This window comes from Lichenostomus cassidix, chromosome 20, assembly GCF_008360975.1.
Source record: "Lichenostomus cassidix isolate B80296 chromosome 20, HeHo_3.0, whole genome shotgun sequence".
Classification (NCBI taxonomy): Eukaryota; Metazoa; Chordata; class Aves; order Passeriformes; family Meliphagidae; genus Lichenostomus; species Lichenostomus cassidix.
The window spans coordinates 12,117,722-12,141,157 of NC_139500.1; the positions used below are offsets into that span (position 1 = coordinate 12,117,722).

General features: G+C 46.0%; 1 protein-coding gene across 1 annotated transcript; it reads left to right on the forward strand.

The window, feature by feature from the left end:
* Nucleotides 1-1,078: 1,078 nt before the first annotated feature.
* CHMP4B (charged multivesicular body protein 4B) lies at nt 1,079-21,543 on the forward strand. Its single transcript, XM_085079675.1, has 5 exons — nt 1,079-1,409; nt 16,383-16,560; nt 17,255-17,369; nt 17,898-18,024; nt 20,725-21,543. The coding sequence occupies exons 1-5, from the start codon at nt 1,214-1,216 to the stop codon at nt 20,790-20,792; spliced, it is 684 nt and encodes a 227-aa protein (XP_084935801.1). The 5' UTR covers nt 1,079-1,213; the 3' UTR covers nt 20,793-21,543.
* Nucleotides 21,544-23,436: the final 1,893 nt, after the last annotated feature.

The following is a 23,436-nucleotide window of genomic DNA, read 5'->3' on the forward strand; positions in this document are numbered from 1 at the left end:
AAGAATATTTTTTCCTACACATTTTCCTGACACCAGAGCAGGCTTGAGGGGTACATCAAGGGGGTTCACCCCAGCAGTGGGGTGGGGGCTGGAGGAGGAGGGGGCTGGCTGGGATTTGTTCCAGCCTACTCCTGGTGGGGACAGGAGGCTCTGATCTCAGCTCTGGTCACTTCTTGGTCACTTCAAGCATGTCCAGAGATGGGAACGGAGCCAAGGAAGGGTCTGGAGCACCAGGAGAGGCTAGGGGGCAATCAGCCTGGAGAAAAGGAGGCTCAGGGGGACCCTGTGTCTCTGCACAACTCCCTGACAGGAGGGGTTTGGGTTCTGCTCCCAGGGAACAGGGACAGGATGAGAGCAAACAAGTTGAACAGGGGCGGCTGAGGCTAGACATAACGACTTTACGCACGGAAAGGCGCCAAAAGGGACTGCCCAGGGAGGCGGTGCACTCCCCATCCGTGCAGGTGTCCAAGGAAGGTCTGGATTTGGAACTCAGTGCTCCGGGCTGGATGACACTGTGGGGATCGGACACAGGTTAACCCCTCAACGACCCTGGCGCTCTTTTCCAACTTCCATGGTTCCGTGGCCCGTCACCCTCGGCCCCCCGGGCTGGGACCCCTGCTGGCCTGGGCCACGGTGTCACCCGCCCTTCCCCATCTCCCGGAGCCTGCGGGAGTCCGGGAACGACCCTGGGACAGAACACAGGCGGTGCCGCCCAGCCCCGCCCCGGCCGTGCTTCCCTGTCTGCGGCTCCAGCCTTCCCTTCCCTTCCCTTCCCTTCCCTTCCCTTCCCTTCCCTTCCCTTCCCTTCCCTTCCCTTCCCTTCCCTTCCCTTCCCTTCCCTTCCCTTCCCTTCCCTTCCCTTCCCATGACGTCAGCTGGATTGTGACATCGCCGGTCACATGACGTCAGCAACCCAGCGCCACTGCCGGGTCCGCTCGGGAGACACCGCCTTCCCGGCGTGCCCCGCGCCACGCTGCGGCCGCACCTCCATCTCCCAGCAGGCCCCGCGCGCAGAGCCCGCCGGCTGGCGCGGCGAGGCGGCGCAAGGCACGCCGGGAGTTGTAGGCGACGCGGGGGCGGCGGGGCGAGGCGGACGGGCGGAGTCGGGTGGCGGCGGCGGCCTCGGGCCTCGGGTCGGTGTGTGCGGGGAGCGGAGCGGAGCGAGGGGAGCGGGCACCGCAGCTGCACGGCCTCGGCCCGGCCCCGCGCAGCCATGTCGGGGCTCCTGGGGAAGCTGTTCGGGACGGGCGCCGGCGGGAAGGGCGGCGGGAAGGGCCCGTCCCCGCAGGAGGCGATCCAGCGGCTCCGCGATACGGAGGAGATGCTGAGCAAGAAGCAGGAGTTCCTGGAGAAGAAGATCGAGCAGGAGCTGGCGGCCGCCCGCAAGCACGGCACCAAAAACAAGCGCGGTGAGCAGAGGCGGGCGGGCCGAAGGCGGGCAACAGGTCGGAGGGCCTGTGCACAGCGCAGACACGGCCGTGCTGCTGTGTTAGACACCCGCTGCCTTCATTCCGTACCTAGTGCCGTCATTCCGTCCCCCAGCGCCTCTCCGCCGGCCGTCCCGCCCTTCCCTTCCCTTCCCGGCGGGATCTACGCCCCAGCCGTGTTTGCTCGCGGTGGGAGGAAGGACACCTCCCGTTCCCCTGGGGAAAGCCCCGTCACTCCCTCGCGATTGCCATGTCGCGATAGCGCTCGGCTCCTCCTGGCGGTCCCTGCCCGTGCCCTGCCCGCCTCACTTCGGGAGAGGTCGGGAGAATATCCCAGCCCCGGGAGCAGCCGGGAAAGCAGGGCAGCACCGTGCAGCCAGGCCTTGATTTACCCTGGTGGTGGTTTTTAATTCCAACTAACACAACTCCTTACCCAAACCCTGCTTAATGTGAGGGTTTGGTTATATCTGGTTATCTTTGTCAGCCCTAACCAAAAGTTCCGAGCGTGCTGGGGAGAGTAGGAGTTACAGCTTTAAAGTGTGTGTTTGTTGTCTGTGGGACGAAAAGATGAAAAACTTCCAAGGAAAACATTTGCCATCATTAAAAGGGTTTCTTGAAAATAGGCAAGTTAATATTCCCCCTTCTAGGAAGAGCTTGGGTTATACTCGTGCTTTGTGTTCTCATGGAAATACTCGTTCTCCTGGAAACAGGGTTTGTTCTGGGGTTGATCCCCACCTTTTCAGCCTCTCCAAGAGGCTCTTCTGCACACACTCCTAAAGCTTATAAATGGAGTTGGTGTTTCCCAGGTGGAGCTTGGCCTGCCTGGGCAGGTCTGGCTGTGTTTTGTGTCTTTGGCAGTGCTTGATGTGTCTGTGTGTCTGGAGATAAGGCAGTTGTCAGGTTACGCATTCCAGTGCTCTCAAAACAAACTTCTTGCTTGTTTTCCCGTGGTCTTGAAAAGTTTTCAGGAAAGCACATCCTGATTTCTGTGTGGATTTTTCCCCCGCTGTGCCAGAGCAGGAGTGGCTCTGCCTGTGGCACAGGGAGCTGCAAACACATGTCTGGCAAGGGTTAATTGGCACTAATTACCCTTAGGAGTTTCATGTCACTACTTCAGTCAGCACTTTGAGCCTCCTTCCAGACTCCAGAACTTCCCTGTGTGGTGACGTGGATGGAGCTAGCACAAGGGCTTGAGAATGTGTCAGAGGACCTCAGCAGAGCCTGACTTCAGGTTTAACCAAGTCAGTTCTAAATCAAATTTATTGCAACAGCTCTAATAAGTGAGTTTGTGCTTTGGTTTTTGGCCTAGTTTGGTAATGAGCTGAAAAAGAGAACTAAAATACCTCTCTACCATTTCTTCATCTTCTGATTCACACTGGGCCTCTTGAACTTCTAAACTTCTGTTCAGGTCTTTGTTTTACTCCACTGTAAAGCCATCCCTCTCTTTCCTTCCCTCTCTGCTGCCCTTCAGAACCTCGGGTAGGGAGGGATTAAATTTCCTTGGAGGTGGAGGAAGGAGAAAAACCTGCCCATTCACCAGCAGGATTCTGGGTCAGACTAATTGCAGGCTTGCAGCAGCACAGGATCCTGAGGAGTAATTAAGGAGCTGGGAAGAGGAGAAGGGTAGGATGGGTTTCTGGTGGAAAATGAATCCACTTTTTTTTTTCCATTTCTGGAACTAAAGGCCAACTGTTCTTACTGGGCTGTGAGTTAAGGCAGCTGATTGTCTGTGGCTTGCTGGGAAGTGAATTCCCCTCAGGACACACTCAGTTTTTCTAAGTTCAGACTGTCAGTCATCAGCTGAGCTCCTACAAATTGCATTTTTTTTTTATATCCAGTTATTGGATTTTTCCCTCTTTGACTTCAGGCTGTTTTATAATCCATAATCTGTGATTTTGATGCAAAGTCACTTAAATCCATATTTTAAATGAAAATAAAAATATATTGGCTTTATATGTGAAAGTCTGTCATTTTAATGGAAATACTTTGATACAGCTGGAATGCTTTCCAGTAAAACTGAACAAAAGATAATTAGCTAGAGATTATTTTGTTTAAGTGTTGGATTTTAAAAAATAAAACTTGAAGAATCCTTAGGCTTAGTTCTCCAAGATTTAATCACTTTGCTATGGAGATCCTTCCCTGTTCCTTGAGGATCTCCTTTGTGATCTCAGCTGGGCAGTCCTGCTGATGCTACTGGAAGCTGCTGTGGGAAAGCCAAAAGAAGATGATCCAGTGAGGCAGGGAGCTTACCTGGAAGCTTAAAGCCACCTTGGGGAAAGCTGGAATGGTGTTTTTGTTGTCCCGGAGGAAGGATGGGTGTCTGGCACACTCGAGGTAATGAAATGAAACATTCTCTGCTCCCCAGCACACTGGGTGATTGTTCAGGTGCCAAGTGAGTCGGTTTCCAAAGGCTCATTTACTCATTCCTGCAGCATTTCTGCAGTCTAAGGAAAGCTTAACTCTAAGAAACTTAGAGGCTTCTGATTCCTGTGCCTGCCCTGAGCACATGCAGGTTTTTGGTAATTTACGGATTTATTTTGCATGTGTATTTTTCGTTAACTGCATTTAAGGTATCCAGGCTGTGTAACCAGACAACTCACGAAGTTCTGAGGTTATAACAAGGAATTTTGTAGTATAAGTTCCCTCAGTCTGTGTTGTTTCTTGGCATGGGAGGCTTTCAACTTGTATCAAAAGTTCTGAGTGTGCTGGGCAGACCAGCAGTGATGGCTTTAATGTGCTTGCCATGTTTTGTCCATGGGATGAAAAGCAATCAAGATTAATCATCATTAGAAGGGTTTGCTGAAAACAGGCAAGTTACTCTTCCCTATTCTGGAAGGAACTTGGCTTATGCTTGTGCTTTGTTTTGTGTTGTCATGGAAATGTTAATTCTTTTGAAAGTAGACTGTTCTGGGGTTTGTCCCCAGCCCTCCGAGAGGCTCTCCCAGAGTTTTGCTCTACCTCATGAGTAGTGGATTTACTCCTCTCAGTGACTTTACAGGAGCAGCAGCAGCACTGACTAGTTTGAACACTAATCAGCCACTATCTCACTGCATTTTACATCTGCCCTGAAAATCAACTTTGCTCTGACAAAAGCAGAGTGCAGCTGTGAGGCTGATGGTCTGGGAGCTCTGTGCTGCTGCTGCATCCTTTTATTCCGCTCCAGTTTGTCCATGTTGGTTCATCTGGGATGTTTTCTCAGTGCTCAAACCTCGTGATACAAACTAAGCCACTCCATCTATTCTAGGGGTTCTGGAGGTGTGGGGTTCAGTGTTCAGTTTCTGGGGGGTTTAAACTGAGCTTAAGCCCTGCTGTTCTGAGGTTTCTGCTTTCCTGTGGCTGTGCCTGGTCAGAGGAATAGCCCAGGCACACAGAGGAACAAGGGGTTAATTCCTTGAGCTCTGACTACACTGGGTACAACAATTCCAGAGCCTGTTTCTCCTGGAAACCCAAAGCTCAAGTTAGGTCTCAGTGTGAAGATTACAGCAGGGAAAGAAACTCGGTGCTGTTTTAGAGTGCCAGTGTTAACAGCAGCTCACCTGAGTTCAGATCCAGGGTGAGTGGATGCAGTGATCTCACCTTTTTGTTAATTAACACTGGGGCCACAAATGTGGAATGGGTGAAAAGCTAATACTGTGCCAAAATGTGTTCTGGCTTTAGCAGGAGACAGACATTTCATGAATTTTCTCTGGTTTCTGTTAGAGATTGGTTTTCTTTTCTGATGTCTAAGTTTCTGTTTTCACTGTACTTAAATATAATGATGGGGTGTTTTTTCCAGCACTGAGTACACAAAATAGATGCAAACCCACTGCTAGACTGTTGCTGTATAATTCAGACTTTTCCTGGAAAGAGAACACTCCTATTCTCCACCCAGCACCAGAACTAAACAAACCAGAAAATTGGGTGTAGGCTGAACTCCTGACTTTATACCCACCTGGGGCTCTCAGTGCTGCCTCAGGTGATGGTGTGTGATGGAAATTACATCCCTTTACCTTGTTTAAGCTGTCCCAGCAGTCTGTTGATGTGATTTCCCTGCAGCTGGAGGGTTCTGGTGTCAGAACTGCTCCTTTCAGGCAACCTGCCTGGAATGTCCAGCTGGGACTGACTGAGTGAGGCTGCTCAGGAGTCACCCTGCCTGCTCCTGTCTGTTCCTCTGGGCTGCTTTGTGTGGGCAGGGCATGAGTTGGATCAGTTTGCTGAGCCAGACAAAACCCAACTCCTGAAAAAAAAAAAAAAGGAAAGAAAAGTTGTTTTCCTCACTTAACCACACAAATGCTGGAGCTGGCAGGAGAGGGAGGCAGGAATGTGAGGGGAAGGAGGAGGGAGGGCAGCAGTGCCTGCTCAGAGGCACTGACTGTGATAGCATCTCCGGGTGACTGTGGGATCTCCAGCAGGGGACACATGGCTCATTAATTAAGCCATGGCAGCAGTGCCTGCTGGGTGGCCTGGATGGGCTTGTTTAGAATGCTGAGTGGTTCAGAGTGTGGCAGCGATGTGGCAGTGAGGGAAGGAAAGCTGCAGCCTCAGCTCAGGGCATGGGCAAGCACCCCAAGGACCTGTGACTGGGTGTGCAGGGCCTCAGACATGGGGAGTGTGGTTTGAACACCCTGCTTGGCAGGAGAAGTGATTCTGCTCCCAGAATCCAGTAATGCGACCCTGGGTTTGTTTCCATGAATTATGAGATGCTGATGTAGGGGAAGCAGGAGTCCTGCAGCATTTCCAGCCCACCTTTTGTCCCTCAGCCTGCCTTCTTTGTGTTTTAAGTCACAGTCTAATGGAAAATTGATGTTTAAGTTCCAGGTGCTTATCCATAACCCAGGGCCTCAGTGCAGGAGTATTGATGGCAGTGCAGGCCCGAGTCCTTCATCTTCCCCTGAGGTTAATGAGATGAGCATTCACCACCTGGCTTGGGAAAAGTGATAATTGCTCTCTTTAATTAGATCTTTAAAAACAAGAGGAAACTTCTCCTTTGCAATTCTACCCTACCTGTGTTAAGCAGAGCCTCTTGGAGACAAGACTCTGGTATAAAACGGTTTAGGAGTGGTGGAGGGATTCACAAACAGCTTTTTAAAAACTGCTTTTAAAAGTGGCATAAACAAAACTCTGTGATTCTGCCAGATACGTTTTGGTAACTGTGTTTGATGCAATACATCCTTCCTCTGTTCCTGTTCTCTGTCAGGAGGGAAACCTGGCATGTTGGCAGCCACTGACTTTGTCTATTACTTTTTCTCTCAAAATGTATTAGATGTTGGATTCTAATCTCATTAAGCTCCAGGTCTAATTACTGAATCCTGCTCCAGGGCTCCTAGACTAGTTCAAAAACTATAATTTGCAGGTGGTGCAAGTTGGTTTAGCCCTCTTTAACTTAGACATGTGCTGGGTTGTGGAGTGTTTATCTGGACTGGGACATTGTTGGGCTTTGCACTTGTATCATTGAGGTACAAGTGATCTGTTGATCACTTTTTGCTCCCAAAAAACCAAAATTACATTGTCCTTACTGTTTTTTGTGGCAGTATGTGATGCTTGTTCCTTTGCATGGGCTGTGGTGTGAGCAGCAGGATGTGGCCTGACTTTTGCAGCCAGCACAGTGTGGATGTGAGTGGGGTTTAAAGTAAAACCTTGTCATTTACTCACACCGCTTAAAAATGGATGATTTTTGCAGCACTAAAAGCTGGAGCAGCTCTCATGCTTGACTTTCCATCGAGTTTGCAGCCAGGTGTCCAGCAGGCTGGAGCTGCTGGCACCTTTAAAGTGCCTGAAACAAGCAGGATGCAGTTGGAGAATCCTAAAGAGGCCAAGTATCAATGCTGACAGACTTTTGCCTTTCCCTCAGGCAGCCCAGGCAGCACAGAGCTGGAGATGAGGAGGTTGGTTCTGCCCGTGAGTGTTTGAGCAGAAGCAGGGATGCAGTTCCTGAAGAAAGGACTGGAGCCCCTGTGCTCTGAAGCCAGGCTGGGGATGTTCAGCCTGCAGAGGTGAGGGCTCTGAGGAGACCTTAGAGCCCCTTCCAGTGCCTAAAGGGGCTCCAGGAGAGCTGGAGAGGGACTGGGGACAAGGGATGGAGGGACAGGACACGGGGAATGGTTTCAAACTGACAGAGGCAGGGATAGATGGGATATTGGGCAGGAATTGTTCCCTGTGAGGGTGGGCAGGCCCTGGCACAGGGTGCCCAGAGAAGCTGTGGCTGCCCCTGGATCCCTGGCAGTGTCCAAAGCCAGGTTGGACAGGGATTGGAGCAGCCTGGGACAGTGGAAGATGTCCCTATGGCAGGGGGTGGCACTGAGTGATCTTTAAGGTCCCTTCCAACCCAAACCACTCTGTGATTCCATGGGAACCTTCCTCGTGGCCAGTGCCAAGGGCTGTGGAGTGGCCACAGTGACCCAGCACTGGTGGCTCATGGAGAGCAGAAGTTTCCCCTGGGTGAAGCTCAGTGCTTCAGTGGCACAGGCAGTAACAGCTCTGTCCATGATGTCCATGATGTCCTTTCTTGGAAGCCCAGTTGGAAAAGCTTGCTGTGGTTTCCCTCAGGTTCATTGCTGAGATGAAGCTTTGTCAATAACCAGTTTATAGGAGCTAACACAGTTACAGGATAATTATGTGGGCAGCTGTTGTCTTGCAGCTCTGGACTGATGGCAGTGAATGATGGCAGTTTGGAATTTTCCAGATAACCTGTATGCCCATCTCTTGGATTTGCTCTTTGGATTTGCATGGTGATCCATGAGTGCAGCAAGCCAGGCTTGTTTCACTCCTGTGGTGGGGTGTGTTACCAAACATCCACATTGTGTATGCTCCTCATGGCTTGGCAGGATTTTATTCAGATTTAGGGACTCTCTGTTTACTTCAGATGAGTGCACAGAGGTTGCTCAGATGTAGTGGGACTGAAAAGAGAAATGCCAGAGTGACAGAAGCATCAGTGGTATTCAGAAGCTTGGAGGTGATTTTTGTTGGCTACGGAATAGAACAAGTTGATAGAAAGCAAACTTCACAGTGAGCATCTCCAGGGAAGGTGGCACTTCTTAAAATGCCTTGGCAGCATCTCCAAGGTGGGCTCTGCATGTGCCCTGTCCTGGAAGAACAGTGAGAGACAAAAAGGCTTTTTTCCAAGTATTTCCCTGGCAGCTCCATCAGCAGGAACAGTGCTTATCGGTGAACCTGGCTCTGGAGCTGATCCCAGCCTCAAAACATGGCATTGCCATTAAAAACTGCAGTTCAGCCTCCAGAGAAGTCCTGCAGTGTTGTCCACTGGAGTGTTTGGAGGTTGAGTCAACAAGTACAAACTTTTTAAAAATAAATAGGGTTTGTCTTACTTGCTTTAAAACTTTTGGCTTTCTAAAGGTTTGTGTTTTCAGCTTTTCCCCCGTAGTCGTCAGTGTTGGAATCTTGGCGTTCACGAAAAAAGTAATTTTTTCACATCCCAAAATATCTCATCTGGGGAAGTTAGGCTGTTAAGAGAAATGCTAAATATTATGACAGCATCAATGAAATTCTTAGACTTGGCAATGCGCTAATAATAATGGTCCAAGGCTAGAAAATGCCTGATGGATTCCCAGGCAGCCACTCTTTTAATTCCCCAGGAAGAGAAGGTATTGAAATGTGCCACTTCAGGGTAGGATCTTCTGAGCTTTGTGAATTAATTATAGAAATACTGTTCAGCTTAGGGAATTGGGTTGTTTGTTTGTTTGTTTTTCCTGTGAGAAAACAGCATTTTGAGATACTTAAGAGCTACTTCTGTTCCTGCAAAGCTGAATCTCTACCTGATGCTTTTCTGGCAGGCATTCAAAGGAAGATTCTGAGTTTCCACTGGAATTCTCTTTAACAAGGTACCTCCAGCAACCACAAAATAAAGAAGAAAATCTCCAAAGAGTATTTGCAGGTTGTGAGAATCCCAGGGACACCTTGGGGAACATACATTTCTCATCCTAAAAGTTTAAACTTGGGTTGAATTCTGAATAATTACCTCATTTCATGTCAGAATTTTATGTGTGTATCAAAAAAGGTGAAGATTTTTAACAGTAAAGTTAGTGGCAGTTTGAAAGAGTAAGGGAGGATAATTTACCCAGGCAGCCTTAGAAAATAGCTGATTTCATTTGGAAGGAAGAAATGTGTTTTGGGTAGATCAGCTCTGGAGATGCCTTGCAGTCCCCTGCCATCATCCAAAGACATGCAGAACTCCAAGGAGTGAGACACTGAAAGTTGGGAAATACAGTGCCAGCTTCACTTCCAGAGGGTGGATCAGATTTCAAGGAATGGTTTGAAGCTTCAGGCCTGGATGTTTTTGGCTGAACCAGCATTTCTTAGACTCGTTCCAGCTCCTGGGTGGAACAAAGCTGTCTCTGTAACTGGGATTTCTCTTTCCTGGTTTTCTCGTTTGGAACTTCAAAGCTCACTGTAGTTGACTTTTTTTTTCCTTTTTTTCTTTTCTTTTGGACAAAAGTGTCTCAGAGTTGCCTGGAGATTATTTTACAGGGGTTGTTGACCACTGTTTGACAGAGGATTGTTGCCTTGACATTCAAGGGACAGAGGAATCACCTTGCAAGGCCGAAGGCTGGTTTGCCTTGCTGACCATCCCCTCTGAGCTGTGGATGTGGAACAACATCTGCAATTCCTGGTGCAGAGGCTCTGAGCAGAGCCAGTGATGATGTGGAGGTGGTGGTTCCTCTTGTGTTTGGGTGTTGCTGTATCACAGCCCTGACTGCTACTCTACAGATGCTTTTTACCTTATCTCTTTTTTTTTCCTCCTTTGCATTTATAGATTTTTAGAGCTGGAGTGTTTATTGTTTTGTTTCATCTCTTGCACAATAGACTAAATGTTCTGGCACTGCTTTGCTCAAGAGGAAGTTGTAATCTTGTATTTCAAAAGATTAGGCAGAAACCTTCTTGTATTCTCTGCCTGAGCTTGGGTGCTTTATTGAAGTAGTTTTAAAACCAGTCACAATCTCTGAGCTGGAACAGTTGCCTTCCTTTGAGGGTAGGCTTTGGAAACTTTATTAGAGGTTTAATAAGCAGGCATAGAAGGACAAGGGGAGGACCAGACCTGAACTCTGCCCACAATTCCCTGCTAAAAGTGCATATTTCCCAGAAGAAAGGCACAGCAGGCTGCTGCAGGCACTGGAGACAAGCCTTGGCATCAGGGAGAAATGTGACATTCAGCATAAAGTGACTTTCAGACCTGAATATATCCTTGAGACAGCAGAGCTCTCAGGAGGTGATCCTCCTGGGAAAGGAACTCCTGCTGCTCTGCACAGGGTGATGTTGGAATTGATGAGGATTTATTGATAACCATGCTTTGGTACCTCTGTGTCCCAACCACCTGGACACCACAATGCCTAAAATCACACCTGACTTCTTGGATCTCTGTCATTTTGTGTTCTGAGGCTCACCTGGCCTGGGCTGAGCATTCCTTGGTATGGCCTGGATGCCTTTGTATTGAACAAGAGGGACAGTGCTGCTTTAACAGTTCCTGGAGCTGTCAAACCTCTGCAGAAAGATTCTTATTCAAGGCAAAACTCCATGGTGTGAACAAAGTTTGGTCAGTCTGCAGTGGGGTTTATATCTACCTTTTTATCTCTCACAGCATAATTTGTGAATTGCTTTAAATTCACTTTTTAGGATTTTTTTGGAGCTCTTTTAAGCAGTTTGCTGGCTCTCAGTAGTGAGAGATGAACAGTTGCTGCCTAAGATAAAGCTCCTCACTGCAGGCAAGACAAGCAATTACTCCTTCCACCTCCCAGTGCCCCTTGTTTATCCCATCCCAAGGACAGCGAGGATGTTGTTCCTGATTCAATTTGCTGCCGAGGCAAGTGCCAGGAAGATGGAATGGTATTTTCAGAAGCAGCAAAAATAATGCCACTGCTTTCTGCTTAGCAAATTACAGCTGGATGCACAGGGTAACGTGCAAAATGCTCTTCCACTATTAAGTTGATTATCTCAATCCTATTTAGTGCCTGAGCTTGCTTGCTGCTCCAGGGCACCCTGATTTGGGAAATTCCTCTGCTTTATTCTTTTGCCATGGCTGCCATTTGGTGCACATGCTTTACTGAGGCTGCTGTGGAACTTCCCCGTGCCAGATGAATATTGCTGATGGCCTTGGTGTGTCTGCTGCTGCCATTCCTGCCAGAGACAATGCAAGAATTACATGTGAGGTTCAGTTATTTTTCCCCTCAATTAGAGCAATCAGAGGTATTAACTCCAGAGGAGAAGCCTCTCTGTTTTAGTGGGATTTTGGGGAGGATTTTGCAGTTTGTCAGGACAGATTCTCTGGGATCACTAACACCTGGGCTTTGGTACAGGTATATTTAGGTCAGTTTTTGAATTCAGTGAAACTCTTTGAGTTCTGTTCTCTTTGCTCCTCTCAAGCTGAGATGTGTTTTTGTCAGCAAAACTTGAATTTCCAATTATGTAGAGAAAGAAGTCTTGTTCTTCTTGGTTTTTATCTGCTGATCTATACTTTTTTACTAATGAGATTTAAAAGCATTAATTCTACAGAATTCCTGTGTGCATAAATATCCCAGGAACACTGCCTGTCGTAAGGAATATTTATTTGCAGGAGGGTTGTTGATTTTTAACAAACCCACTGACATTCATAGTCAATTCTTCCTCTCTGAATGCAGAACCATGTAGTAAAATTGTATTTTTATTATCCTGCAAGCTGCTTATCACAGTGAACATTTGTCTCATTTGACTAACAAACTGCTGTAAATATTGCAAAGAAAATCATTAAACTCACAACAGCTCATTTAATAAGAATAATAATTTGCCTGTACACAGGTTAAAATAATTTAAAATACATCAAATTCCTACAGATAGCATTTCTGGAGGACAAAGTGAAATTATCTGGGTGAGCAGTCATGTTTTTCTGACTGATTTGCTGACAGAGGAGGAGAGTCTGGCTGAATGACTCTGCTCTTTTCAGTTTTGGATGTTCATTAGTCAGGAAAAGTGCCTGAAAACAGTGACACGAGTTCCTGCTTCTGGCTCCTGTCATGGTGACATCCCAGGGAAACCCTGGGATTCTTGGGAATCACCATTTCAAACAGTAGCTGTAGAACTTCTGCTGGAATGTCTAGTGGGGGTTATGACAGAAATTCAAATAATTAGAAAATTAAAATTGAATTTTGCAGTTCAAAGATTGGAAGTTAAAAACCAACCAATGACAATCAATCCCCAAAAATCCCAAATCAAAGCAAAATACAGAGTAAAGAATAACGTTTTATGTGTTAAAAAGTTTGAAAAATGTTCTTTGAATGTAGTTTTAGGCATGTTTTCCATTCAGGAAATGGAAGCAGCCAGCCCAGATCTCACTGGACTCAGCTGCAGTTTGATTCCTCCCTGGAATCTGCTGTTTTCTTTGTGAGAATTTCTCTGTAAAAAGGAAGTGCAGAGATCACAGTCTGATGCTCATTAACACAGAGAGGAATTTTACATTCCTTTGCCAATGGAAAAGAGGTAATAAACTACTGATATCTATTTTAACTGGTCACAGCTCTGTGGGGAAATCTTTATGAATAAAAATTGGCTCCAGCATCCCCATCATAGCTGATAATAAAGACAATTAATATATCAAAATGTCATATGGAGAAGGTAATTTTGAGCCTTCTCACTGTCTCCTAATGGATGGCAGAAGTCACCCAGGTAGTTTAAAATGTATTACCTTCAATTTAATTATAATTATAATGATTTTATACATATATATAACTGCTTTTTCCCCAGTCTTATGTATTCTCTGAAAGCTTTATTACAATTCAAATAAAGTGCAGCTAAGGTTTGTTATCTGCTGTTTGTTTTTTCAGAGGATCCTTTAAGTGCTTGCAATTCCTGCTGCACATTGGACTTACAAAGTTAAAACACTCACTGTGTCTGTTGAGGACAAGGTGTAAAAGTTGTGTAAAACACACTTTATTGGCAGCTTCTTGGAAATGTGACTGCCCACGGAATGATCAAGTATTTTTGCTGTCACTGAGGTTTATATTAAATGTTAAATCCCCTCTTAAACCAGGCAGTGATGTGAGCTGGTACTGCTGGTTTTTTATGTAATAAGGATATTTGTGATAAGGATATTCCAGAGTGAGTTCAGCCACTTTTCCAATGGAACCTCTGGATGTCAGGCACTGCAGAAGCTGCTGTGAGAGGCTGGCCCAGCTGTCTGCAATCTTGTGTGCCTTTTGACTCCAAGATAAGGAGTTTGTCACACTCCTGGAAAGCTGACATCAGCTGTTTCTGGAAAAATGTGCTGGTGACCTCTAGCAACACATTCTAGAGCATGAGTGAACTCTGGCTGGCCAGAGGAGAAATGCTTGAAATTTCATATATAAATTTAGTATATTTATATATGTTAAATGTATAAATTTGATATATTTAATATATTTCAATTTAATATATAATTTAATAACAGGTCGTGCTGAAGCAGTTGCACAGCAGTTAAAGCTGGGTATGAATTGCTTTGCCTGCCTCTGTAATTACTGTCTTGGAAGCAGCAAAGGCATAATTAGGGGTGTGGGTGCTGAGGAGAGCCTCTTGCATGGCTGTTTGATTTGATAGCAGCCTTTGAGAAGGGCAGAGATAGGCCCTGTTCTACTCTGACTTCAAACACAGCCAATTCTTGCATTTGTACCCACTGTCCCTGGTTCTTATTTATTTCAAATTCTGGATTTTTTTTTTTTTTTGAGTAAAAGAGCCAATGTAATTCCCTGCCCATTAAGTTTTTATAGCTTTAATAAAAATGTAATAAAAATGTGTTACTTTGGCAGGTCATAAGATTTCAGTAGGTTCCTGATCTTTTGGCCTTAGGATGGAGAAAATAAGTATTTTCCTTGGTGTGAAGGGGTGGGAAATGCTTCCAGAAAATGCCACAAATCCATGTTAAGTTGAAGGGCAGGGCAGTTCTGGTGCACAAGGGTGTGGGTGGGAATGGGAGGGACAGGGTTACCCAACAGTCCTGATAAGAACTCCTGATCTTTCATGAGGATTCTTGCAATGTTTGGTGTCTGAGCAGCTTGTTTTAAACACGAGCATGAAATGTAGACAAACTGTCATTGTTCTCAGAGAAAGCTGTGGTGGGGAGCTGTTCATAAATTGTAGTACTTTACTTGGTTTGTATAATGTTATATAATGCTATAAAAACTCTCTTTTTGCCAATAATTCTCCATGAGGCACAAAATTCTCAATAAAAAAACGTACTCTTGCTGTCGGGCATTTCACCAGCATCTGTCACTGTATAAACACAGCTATTAACAGTTTTTATCTTCCTGACTAAGAAAACTTCATATATCCTTAATTAAACCATTAGTGCCGAATTAACCAGCATGAATATTCCAGTAATGTGTCGCTCATCACTTCATCATCTGGAATAAAGCTGGAATGTTTGGGATGTTTGTGTTGTGCCTCATTCTGCAGAGCAAACACTGTCCTTTGAAAACCCCCTGTTCCCACTCCTGTCACACAAGTGGATTTTGGATTGGCCCCAAAACTGGGGAGATTTTCTGGCCACTGGAGTGAAAGTCAGTGCAGAGGTTTGTGTTGGGTCCTGGACTCCTGTTGGAACAGCTGAGGTGTTTTTGCTGACTTCTAAATCAACCTGGGCTACTTTGTGTGCTTGCCATCCCTAGCTGGGCCTTCCCATTAAAAAGGGCTTTTTTACTCTCCACCCCATTAGTTAGTTTGCAATTAACCAAATCCAGCATATTTCTAACCAGTTGTGGAGCTGAAGCTCTGTTGAGGACTTTCAAACAGCAGGACTTTATCTTGCAGGGCTGTCAGCATCTCAAATGGCATCTGCCAAAACTCCCGGGGTGCTTGTGGGTTTGATCAGCTTTTAGGAGAGCAGCTCCTTTGTGTGTGCTCAGAAACACATCCATCACATCACCCACTTGGCAGCCTCTAGCAGGGGAGATAAGGGAAGCTGTCTCTTGTCAGGATTTCCTACTCCTTGTTTTCTGCTCTCCTCAAAAAATTCTGCTTGGAAATGATGTCTTTTAGAGATTTAAAGATTTAAAGCCTTTATTTGCTGCCATTCTTTGTGTGTGTGACTGAGCAGGACCGGCATGGAGAGGCAGTCAGCTCACGGCAGGAGGAGAAGCAGGAATGCCACGAAGGGAAGCTTTACTCGTGTTGTACTCCATGTGGCACGTGGTGGTTGTTGCTCCAAGCCCATCCAGCCTGGCCTTGGGCACTGCCAGGGATGTGGCACCCACCATGTCTCCTACAGGCACGTGTCAGTGTAGCTGGTGTTCCCTGGCAGTGTCAGGAATGGCCATGCCCATGGTTTCTGTCTAGGTGCCTGGGAAGAGCTGGCTGTGGGCCGTTGTGTTGCTGGTGCTCCCTGTGTGGGTGCAGCAGGTTGGAGCAGTTGTCCCACACAGATCCCCGGGTTTGGGAGCTGCCCTGGGTGGGTTCCTCCTGCACAGCCCACGCTGGACAAGTGCTCACAGGCAGCAAATTGCTCAAACCACCTTCCCCGAGGGCTTCTCTCAGCTCAGGCTGTTTGCACAGCACCTTCTAGGAGGAGTAACACAAAACTTATATAAATACAAGCATGTCTAGAATGTGTATTTGACAGCGTTAAGTGCAAAGCTGAGGGAACATTTCTTGTTGTATTTGAATGAGCTGCTTCTCCCAGGGTTCAGCTGGCTTGGGGGACCTGTAACAGCACAGTAACCTCATCTGGCAGGAGCTGCACCAGCCATGCAGCTTCCTGGGATGGGCTGAGGGTGAACAAGGCTGTTTTTAGGTGGATGAGCTTGGATATTGAAACCTGTTTGTTGTAGCGTGGTCTGTGTCTGTGGCATGTTACAAGTGAGTTCTGGGCTGGTTGGGCAGCACAGTTCATCTAGGAAAAAGCACGGACAGCAAACACTAGAACATGCTAAATATTTCTCTGTGCTGAGTGGCGCTTGGTACAAAATCTGGATGGCTTTTTGGGGCATAAATCTCATCAGTGCTACCCTTCCCTTTGCTGTGCAGCTGCCCTGCAGGCCCTGAAGCGCAAGAAGAGGTACGAGAAGCAGCTGGCACAGATAGATGGCACATTATCAACAATTGAGTTCCAGAGGGAAGCCCTGGAGAATGCCAACACCAACACTGAAGTGCTTAAGAACATGGGTTTTGCTGCTAAGGCTATGAAAGCTGCTCATGACAACATGTAAGTTATTATTCCCTCCTGTATCTTTCCTGTGTTTGGTGTTTCTTAGATCTGTTGAATGCCAGCTGTTTCATACCAAAGGTGGAGCTGGAGTTGCAAAACCTTCTTTTGAAGGGCTCTAATTTAAACTAAAATGGGACAAAATAAACAAATATCAATGCTTCCTTAGTTTACTGCTGTTTTATTTTCTGCACTTAACCAAAAGCTGAGTAGCACCAGTGTAGTCTATGGAAAATGGGAGCTTGCAGCAGTTACAGATCCATCTCGTAGCAGCAGGAATTTTAAGCCTCAAGGGGAGACTTAAAACTTCTGTCTATGCAGTGGAGTTGGTATATGTAGCAATAATTAAAGGTAAAACTGCATTATGGGAATGTTGTGCTTGCTCCAAAAGCAAATATCGTGGATGTAATAATGCTGAAATCAGGGAAGAGAGCAAATTATTATTAATATCAGTGGTGCAGAACAAAACCTCTCCTTGGTGTCTGTATAACTGCTGGGAGCTCAGCTTGCAGGGAAAAGTTAAAAATACGTCTCTAATTGTGTTGAGACCAGAGGGATAAAATCCAGACTTGCATGCAAAGTGTATTTTGAGAAAAGGCCTTGGAAATGTCACTGTGGTGTGACATTTCTGTGGAACCCAAGAAATACAGTTCTAAATGTTGATTTAAATGTTGGTTGTTCCTTTCTTTTCCAGGGACATTGATAAAGTAGATGAATTAATGCAGGACATTGCAGAACAGCAAGAGCTGGCAGATGAGATCTCTACAGCCATCTCCAAGCCAGTAGGATTTGGGGAGGAATTTGATGAGGTATGGATTTCAATTTGCTTCTGTTTTTATCAGTGAGTCATGGAATCCTTTGGGTTGGGAAGCCTTGGGATCATGGAGTCCAACCACTAATCCAGCACTGCCAGCCCCATCACTGACCCTGAGCACCACATCAGCATGGCTTTTACATCCCTGCAGGAACTGGGACTCCTGGAAGGTCCTTCTCTGTAGATGTGCATGTTGTGTGTGTCTGGGTGTAGTTCTGGGGTGTGGAATCTCTCCTGGAAGTTGTTGGTGGCTGGGACCTGGACTTTATGCTGAGAGTGCTCTGAATGGCCTGACCTGAAAATATTTGATTTCTCCTTCCCTTCTCTGCTTTCCCCACCCTCCTCACCCTCCAAGAGATCCAAGTACAGGAATCAATTAATAATCAGACTCATCTCCTCACTTTGCTCTGATCCTGTGCATTTATGCTATTTTCTTTGATAATACGATCAGCTAAGTCTGCTTGTTAATAAATATGACTTAAAGTTTCTTCTTTTTTTTTCTTTTGTCTCCTTACAAACCTAGGATGAGCTCATGGCAGAACTAGAGGAACTAGAACAAGAAGAACTAGACAAAAACTTGCTGGAAATCAGTGGTCCGGAGACAGTACCACTACCAAATGTGCCCTCAATATCAATACCCTCCAAGCCAGGTATGGATCAGCCTTTCCCTGAAGCATTCTGAAGTATTTCTGTTTATATCTGTTAAAAATGTTCGTTTTTATCTGCCAGCTCCTCGGATTTGGGAGATTGGGCTGCAGGAGTTGCTTCCTGAATCTCAAATCACACCCAGTGCCCTTTCTCTTTGGGGAAACCTGCCTTTCACAGAAGCACAGAAATCACTCCCTGTCACAGGAGCAGATCTTTTCCAGCTCATGCAGGTTATCTGGAGCCTGGATGATGCTCAGGGAACAGTGGAGGTGTGGGAAAAGGAAGCTTTTTTCAGGTGCTGCTGGCCCAACAAGGAAATAACCTTGACAAACACCCTGGGACAGTAAATTAACTCATAAAATCATTAAAGTTGGAGAAGACCTCCAGGGTCGTCCAGTCCCTCCATTAGCCTGGTTTGGATTCCCCCATGGATCCATGCTGCATTGCTGCTGCTTTGGGTTTTAATTTGATCCCTGCTTTTCTGGCTTTTGGGAAGATCTGCCCTTAGGGTCTCCTCTTTGGGAAGACAATACTCAAACTGTAGAGTCATCCCAGTCCTGGAGCACATGTCCAGGGAATTCTAGCTAGTGGGAGGATTTTACATGAAGGAAGAAATGTTTGTATTTACACAGAAGGTTCAAAGCTGCTGGTAAATCTGAACTGCTGCCTCTTGTATGAACTGAAGTGATTCCTCATGGAATTCAGCTGGTTGGGACACCTCTGGCAGCATTCATGGCATATGAAGCTTACAATGCTATTTTGCTGAATCTGCCTGAAAATGCTAAATTGTAGACTTTGCAGCTCTATTCCATGTCCTTACTTAGGGAAGAAAAGTCTGAAAGCCCCAGAGGATGAAAATAATCCCAACTGGTCAGTGTAACTAGAATTATCCTGCTGCCTTTCCAGGCTTGGATGGATATGGGAAGCAGCAGCACTGCCAGACAGCAAGGTTGTGCTTTGTGCCACTGCTCCTTGTGTGTTACACTGCTTTTATTCTGACATCAGGAATTTGGTGTTTTCCTAGCTGTGTTTTGCCAGGCAGAACTGCTGACCAGGGTTGGTGAGAGGGGAGGGAGCTCTATCAGAATATCTGAAATCTGAGACTTTATCAGATTCAGGAGGAATAGATTAAATAAACCTGTGCATTACCTTTTTATTGCCTGGCTGGTTTAATGAGGATTTTTTCTCTGTATAGTTTTAAAACACAATGTCTTGGACTCAGACATACTCTTTGCATTTTTTGATTGCACACAAGTAAGAGGTGTTGTAATTGTGGACATATTTAAGGAGCTACACAGCATAAAACTTACAAAAACTTCCTAAAATAATAAAAATTGTATGCAATTTTGGTAGTAAAAACTATGAGCATAAAGCTCAGTGTTTCATAGGATTTATGTTCAACTGCTTTTGGATGGAAAAGAGAATTCCATTAACGTGTTTAAGTGGCACTTTTTGCTTCAATAAAGCTGCCTCCAAGGCTGGCACTTGGGAAAAATTTGGATTCTGGGGTGGTGTAGGGTGGGGATTTTGTGTGGGTTTATTTTTTTAACCTAAATTGTTTTTCACTTAGTATTAACTTAACACTGGAATGAAGTTTGCTTGTGATTACCATGGGTCAGAATTCTAAAGGGAATACTTTCCCTAATTGTTCAGGTTCATGTGTAATTGTCTTTCTGGGAATAATAATGTATCTTTTGAGGTAAAGCTGACTCTGTTACCTCCTTTTTATTCACTGAAGGGAAAATGACCATGAGCTTTCCTGCTTTTCCAGTTGTCAGGAGCTGCCTGGATTTTGGCTTTAATCAGTCTGAAGGAGGAATTTTGTTGGTGGTGGTATTGAAGAAATTCAGGCAGAAGGTGTTTTTGTTTCATGGAAGCTGGAGGAGCTTAATATAGAAACCCAAATTCCAGACTTGTACCAATGAGAGGTCTGGAGCTTGGAGCTGACTCAGTTCTCCTGATGTTCCATTTGGAGTGACACAAACCACTTGGACCAGGAATTGTTTCACTCTTTTTTTTTTTCTTTTTTTTTTTTTTTTTAATTTTCCAAAATTACTGCAGCTATTTGTGGGTTCAAACTTCTTTTTGCTGAATTAATGGAAACTGGACTTGTCATGTTATGACAAAGAGCAGCATTTTCTCCCCTGAACAAACAGGAATGAGGAGGAGGTGGCTCCAGGCTGCTCCCTCCCATCCACACCCACCCAGCTGCCAGGGAGCACAGGAGAAGGGCAATGGGATGTTCCCAGGGCTCTCCAGCCCCTCCAAATTCTGTACCTGCCTGACCCAAACACCCCATTCCTTACATTTTGAGGGCTGAATGATGGAGTAAGGGATTTATTCTTGATGGGAAGAGATTAATCCTGGAGACATCAGATGAGTTTCTGTTAGAAGCTGCATCCTCTGAAAGGGAATTGGAGGCTTGGAAATTATGGAAAAACATCAGAACTTAACTTTCATGGTGACTGTGCATTCTTCCTGTGCAAGCTGTTGTTTTTTTCCACTCCAGGTGGGAATATCAGGAAGTTTAGCCCATGCTGGCTCTTTCAGCAAAGCACTTTTTACTTCAGTTCTAAAAGGTTTTGTGTATTTTTTGTCCACAGCTGGGCTTAGGTGCTTCAGTTATTGGCTTGTCAGTGGCACAGAGGCCACTGGGTTCTGTCAGGATTGCCACTCACTTGTTCTCTTCTGTGATTTTGCAGCCAAGAAGAAAGAGGAAGAAGAAGATGATGACATGAAAGAGCTGGAAGCTTGGGCAGGAACCATGTAACCACAGCAGCACCTGGCTGGAAAAAAGACTTTGGTTACCTATCCTGGGTGCAAATGTGTTTTGTTGAGGAGGAAGCATAAGCAAAATGTCTTTATCTTTAATTTTAACCCAGAGCAGTGGGAACTGCATTGCTGTTTTCTGCATAGCATGGTCTGCCCAGAGGAGAGAAGGGGGAGCAGGGGAATCACCTGCTGTCGATACGGTTGAATTTCTGTAGAAAAGGTATTTGCAAAATCAAACACTCAGCTTTTGGACTGTGCTCCTGCCACTGCTGGATCTTCATCTTCAATTTGGGCCATATATTGAATTGAAATAAGCTGAAAAAACACTCTGTAATTTTAAGTCAGTTTAAGTGTGTCTAGGAGTCTTGTAAGGCATTTAAAAACCAGGAAAAGTCGTAAGCCCCCGTCGGCTTCTTTATTGTGTTTTAGGTGCAAGAATGCTTTAGGTTTTTAGTTCTTTGCCAGTTCTATTTATATCCCTTGACTGCTGTGTGGCCAGCCCTGTGTCTGTCACCGCAACGACGTAGTCACTGTGCCCATTTTAATTGGTGAGAATGATTTGCAATTGATCCACACTCTCTTGAAAGTAGGGAAGGTTTCAAGTCCAGTTGTACATTTTTCTACATAGCACTACAATGTTTATTGCTTTTTGGTGATAATTGATAACCCATCCAGATACATGCACACAATTATTTTAATTAAGAAACTACTATGGATTGCACTGTATTAAATATCTCGATTAATTTTCACCTGTGGCTGCTGTTGTCACTTCTGTGTGTTTCAATCACCTGGCTGTGGTTTAGGTGTACTTTGGCCTCTCTCTACAGGACGGGTATCTGCTCTAAAGCCAGCTGACCTTTGGTTGGGCTCTGCTCCCAGGGAATAAGGGACAGGAGAGGAAAGAACTGCACCAGGGGAGGTCCAGGATGGACATCATGAGGAATTTATTCATGGAAAGAGTTGTTAACATTGGAATGGACTCTCCAGGGAGGTTTGGAGTTCCCATCCCTGGAGGTGTCCAAGGAATGTGTGGGCATGGCACTCAGTGCTCTGGGCTGGTGACAAGGTGGGGATCAGGCACAGGTTGGACTTGATGATCTTGGAGGTCTTTTCCAGCCTCAGGGATCCTGGGATTCTGTTCTGTGTAAAAATCCCCCCACTGAGCAGAAATCTGAGCTGAATTAAGTTCGAAGCAACAGGTTTGGGAACAGAGCTGGGGTCCTTGGCTTTATGTTTTTCATCATGGAAATGATCTCTGCTGTGCACTGTGCTAACAGATGTTGTTCAAGCAGCTGTATGTTATTCTAGGAATTACAGGGGAGCATCTCAAAGGCAGTGAAGTGTCCCAACAGAGGCATTCAGGTGGAGCTTGGAGGGAAAACCCAATCCCATCAGCACTGTTATGCTGTTCAGCTGCTGATGATGGAGCTCAGGGACTGGGATTGGCAGAGGCAGCAGCTGCAGCCCAGCTGTGTCCTGGGATAGCTTGGCTTTCCTGCTCACTCAGCTTTACCTGAGCACAGGGCCTGCTCTGCACAGAGGAGGAAATGCAGCATGGAGGGAGTGTTGTGCTTCCTGGTTACTTTGAGCCACAGTGATGACTATCTCAACCCTTAAAACATCTTTCTTGATCCTTTTAATAAATAATGGGGTGGTTTGTTAATCCTAAAATTTATTAGTATGTCTGAGGACTGATGACTTTTCTGCTTTGGGTATCACTGAATTCCTTATTTATTGCATAATATCAATGAACAGCTGAAATGTTTACAGTAAACATTTTGCTGCCTTGCTCAGCCTGGTTCTGAGGGCAGAACTTCCCTGTCCAGAGCACCACAGGGCAGTGGAGAAGGAAGCAGCTATCCCTGTCAGCAGTTTCTCTAGCTGTCTCTCAGTGCCCAGGGTTTTGCTTTGCTGGGAAAGCCAGTCCAGTTCCTGCTGGGAAACTCCTCTCAATTAACTTGCCCTCATCAGGCAACTCAATTTGCAGCTGTGTCAGTGTTGTCTTGTGGAGCTGTTAAAGGAGACAAGCAGAAATCTGGGATCCACATGTTTTCAGTTTATGGCTAATCCTTGTTTTTTAAATCTGAGGAAGGTGGAAAGCATTGTCGCTGTTGTATGTGTTCATTCAAAGCAGGGTGAGAAGCTGTGGCTGCCCCACCCCTGGCAGTGTCCCATCCCAGGCTGGACAGGGCTAGGAGCAGCCTGGGGTAGTGGAAGGTGTCCCTGCCATGGCAGGAGTGGGACTAGATGAGCTTCAAGGTCCCTTCCAGCCCAAACCATTCTGGGATTCTCTAAAAACACAGACTAGGCTGAAGGGCCTCATCCCTGCTTTTCCCTTGAAATACTTTCAGCCTTGTCTGGAGGCAGTGGCTGTTGTGCAGGTGGAGAAGCCAGGACATGGCATTTGTACTCAGATCCAAGGGAAGCACAACGCCAGGAGGGTCAGGGAAGCATTTTGGACTTGTGCTGCACATTTGGGTTGGGAGAGGCAGGAAAGAGATCCCTCCTTGGTGGCTGCTCAAGGTCCACTCACTGCAAGGATCTGTGTTTGCACCTTTGGAACAGGGTGAACACCTCCAGCATTTGGAAAAGCTGAGAGGCTGAGGTGGATAAACAGGATAAATAAACCTGAGCAAACATCA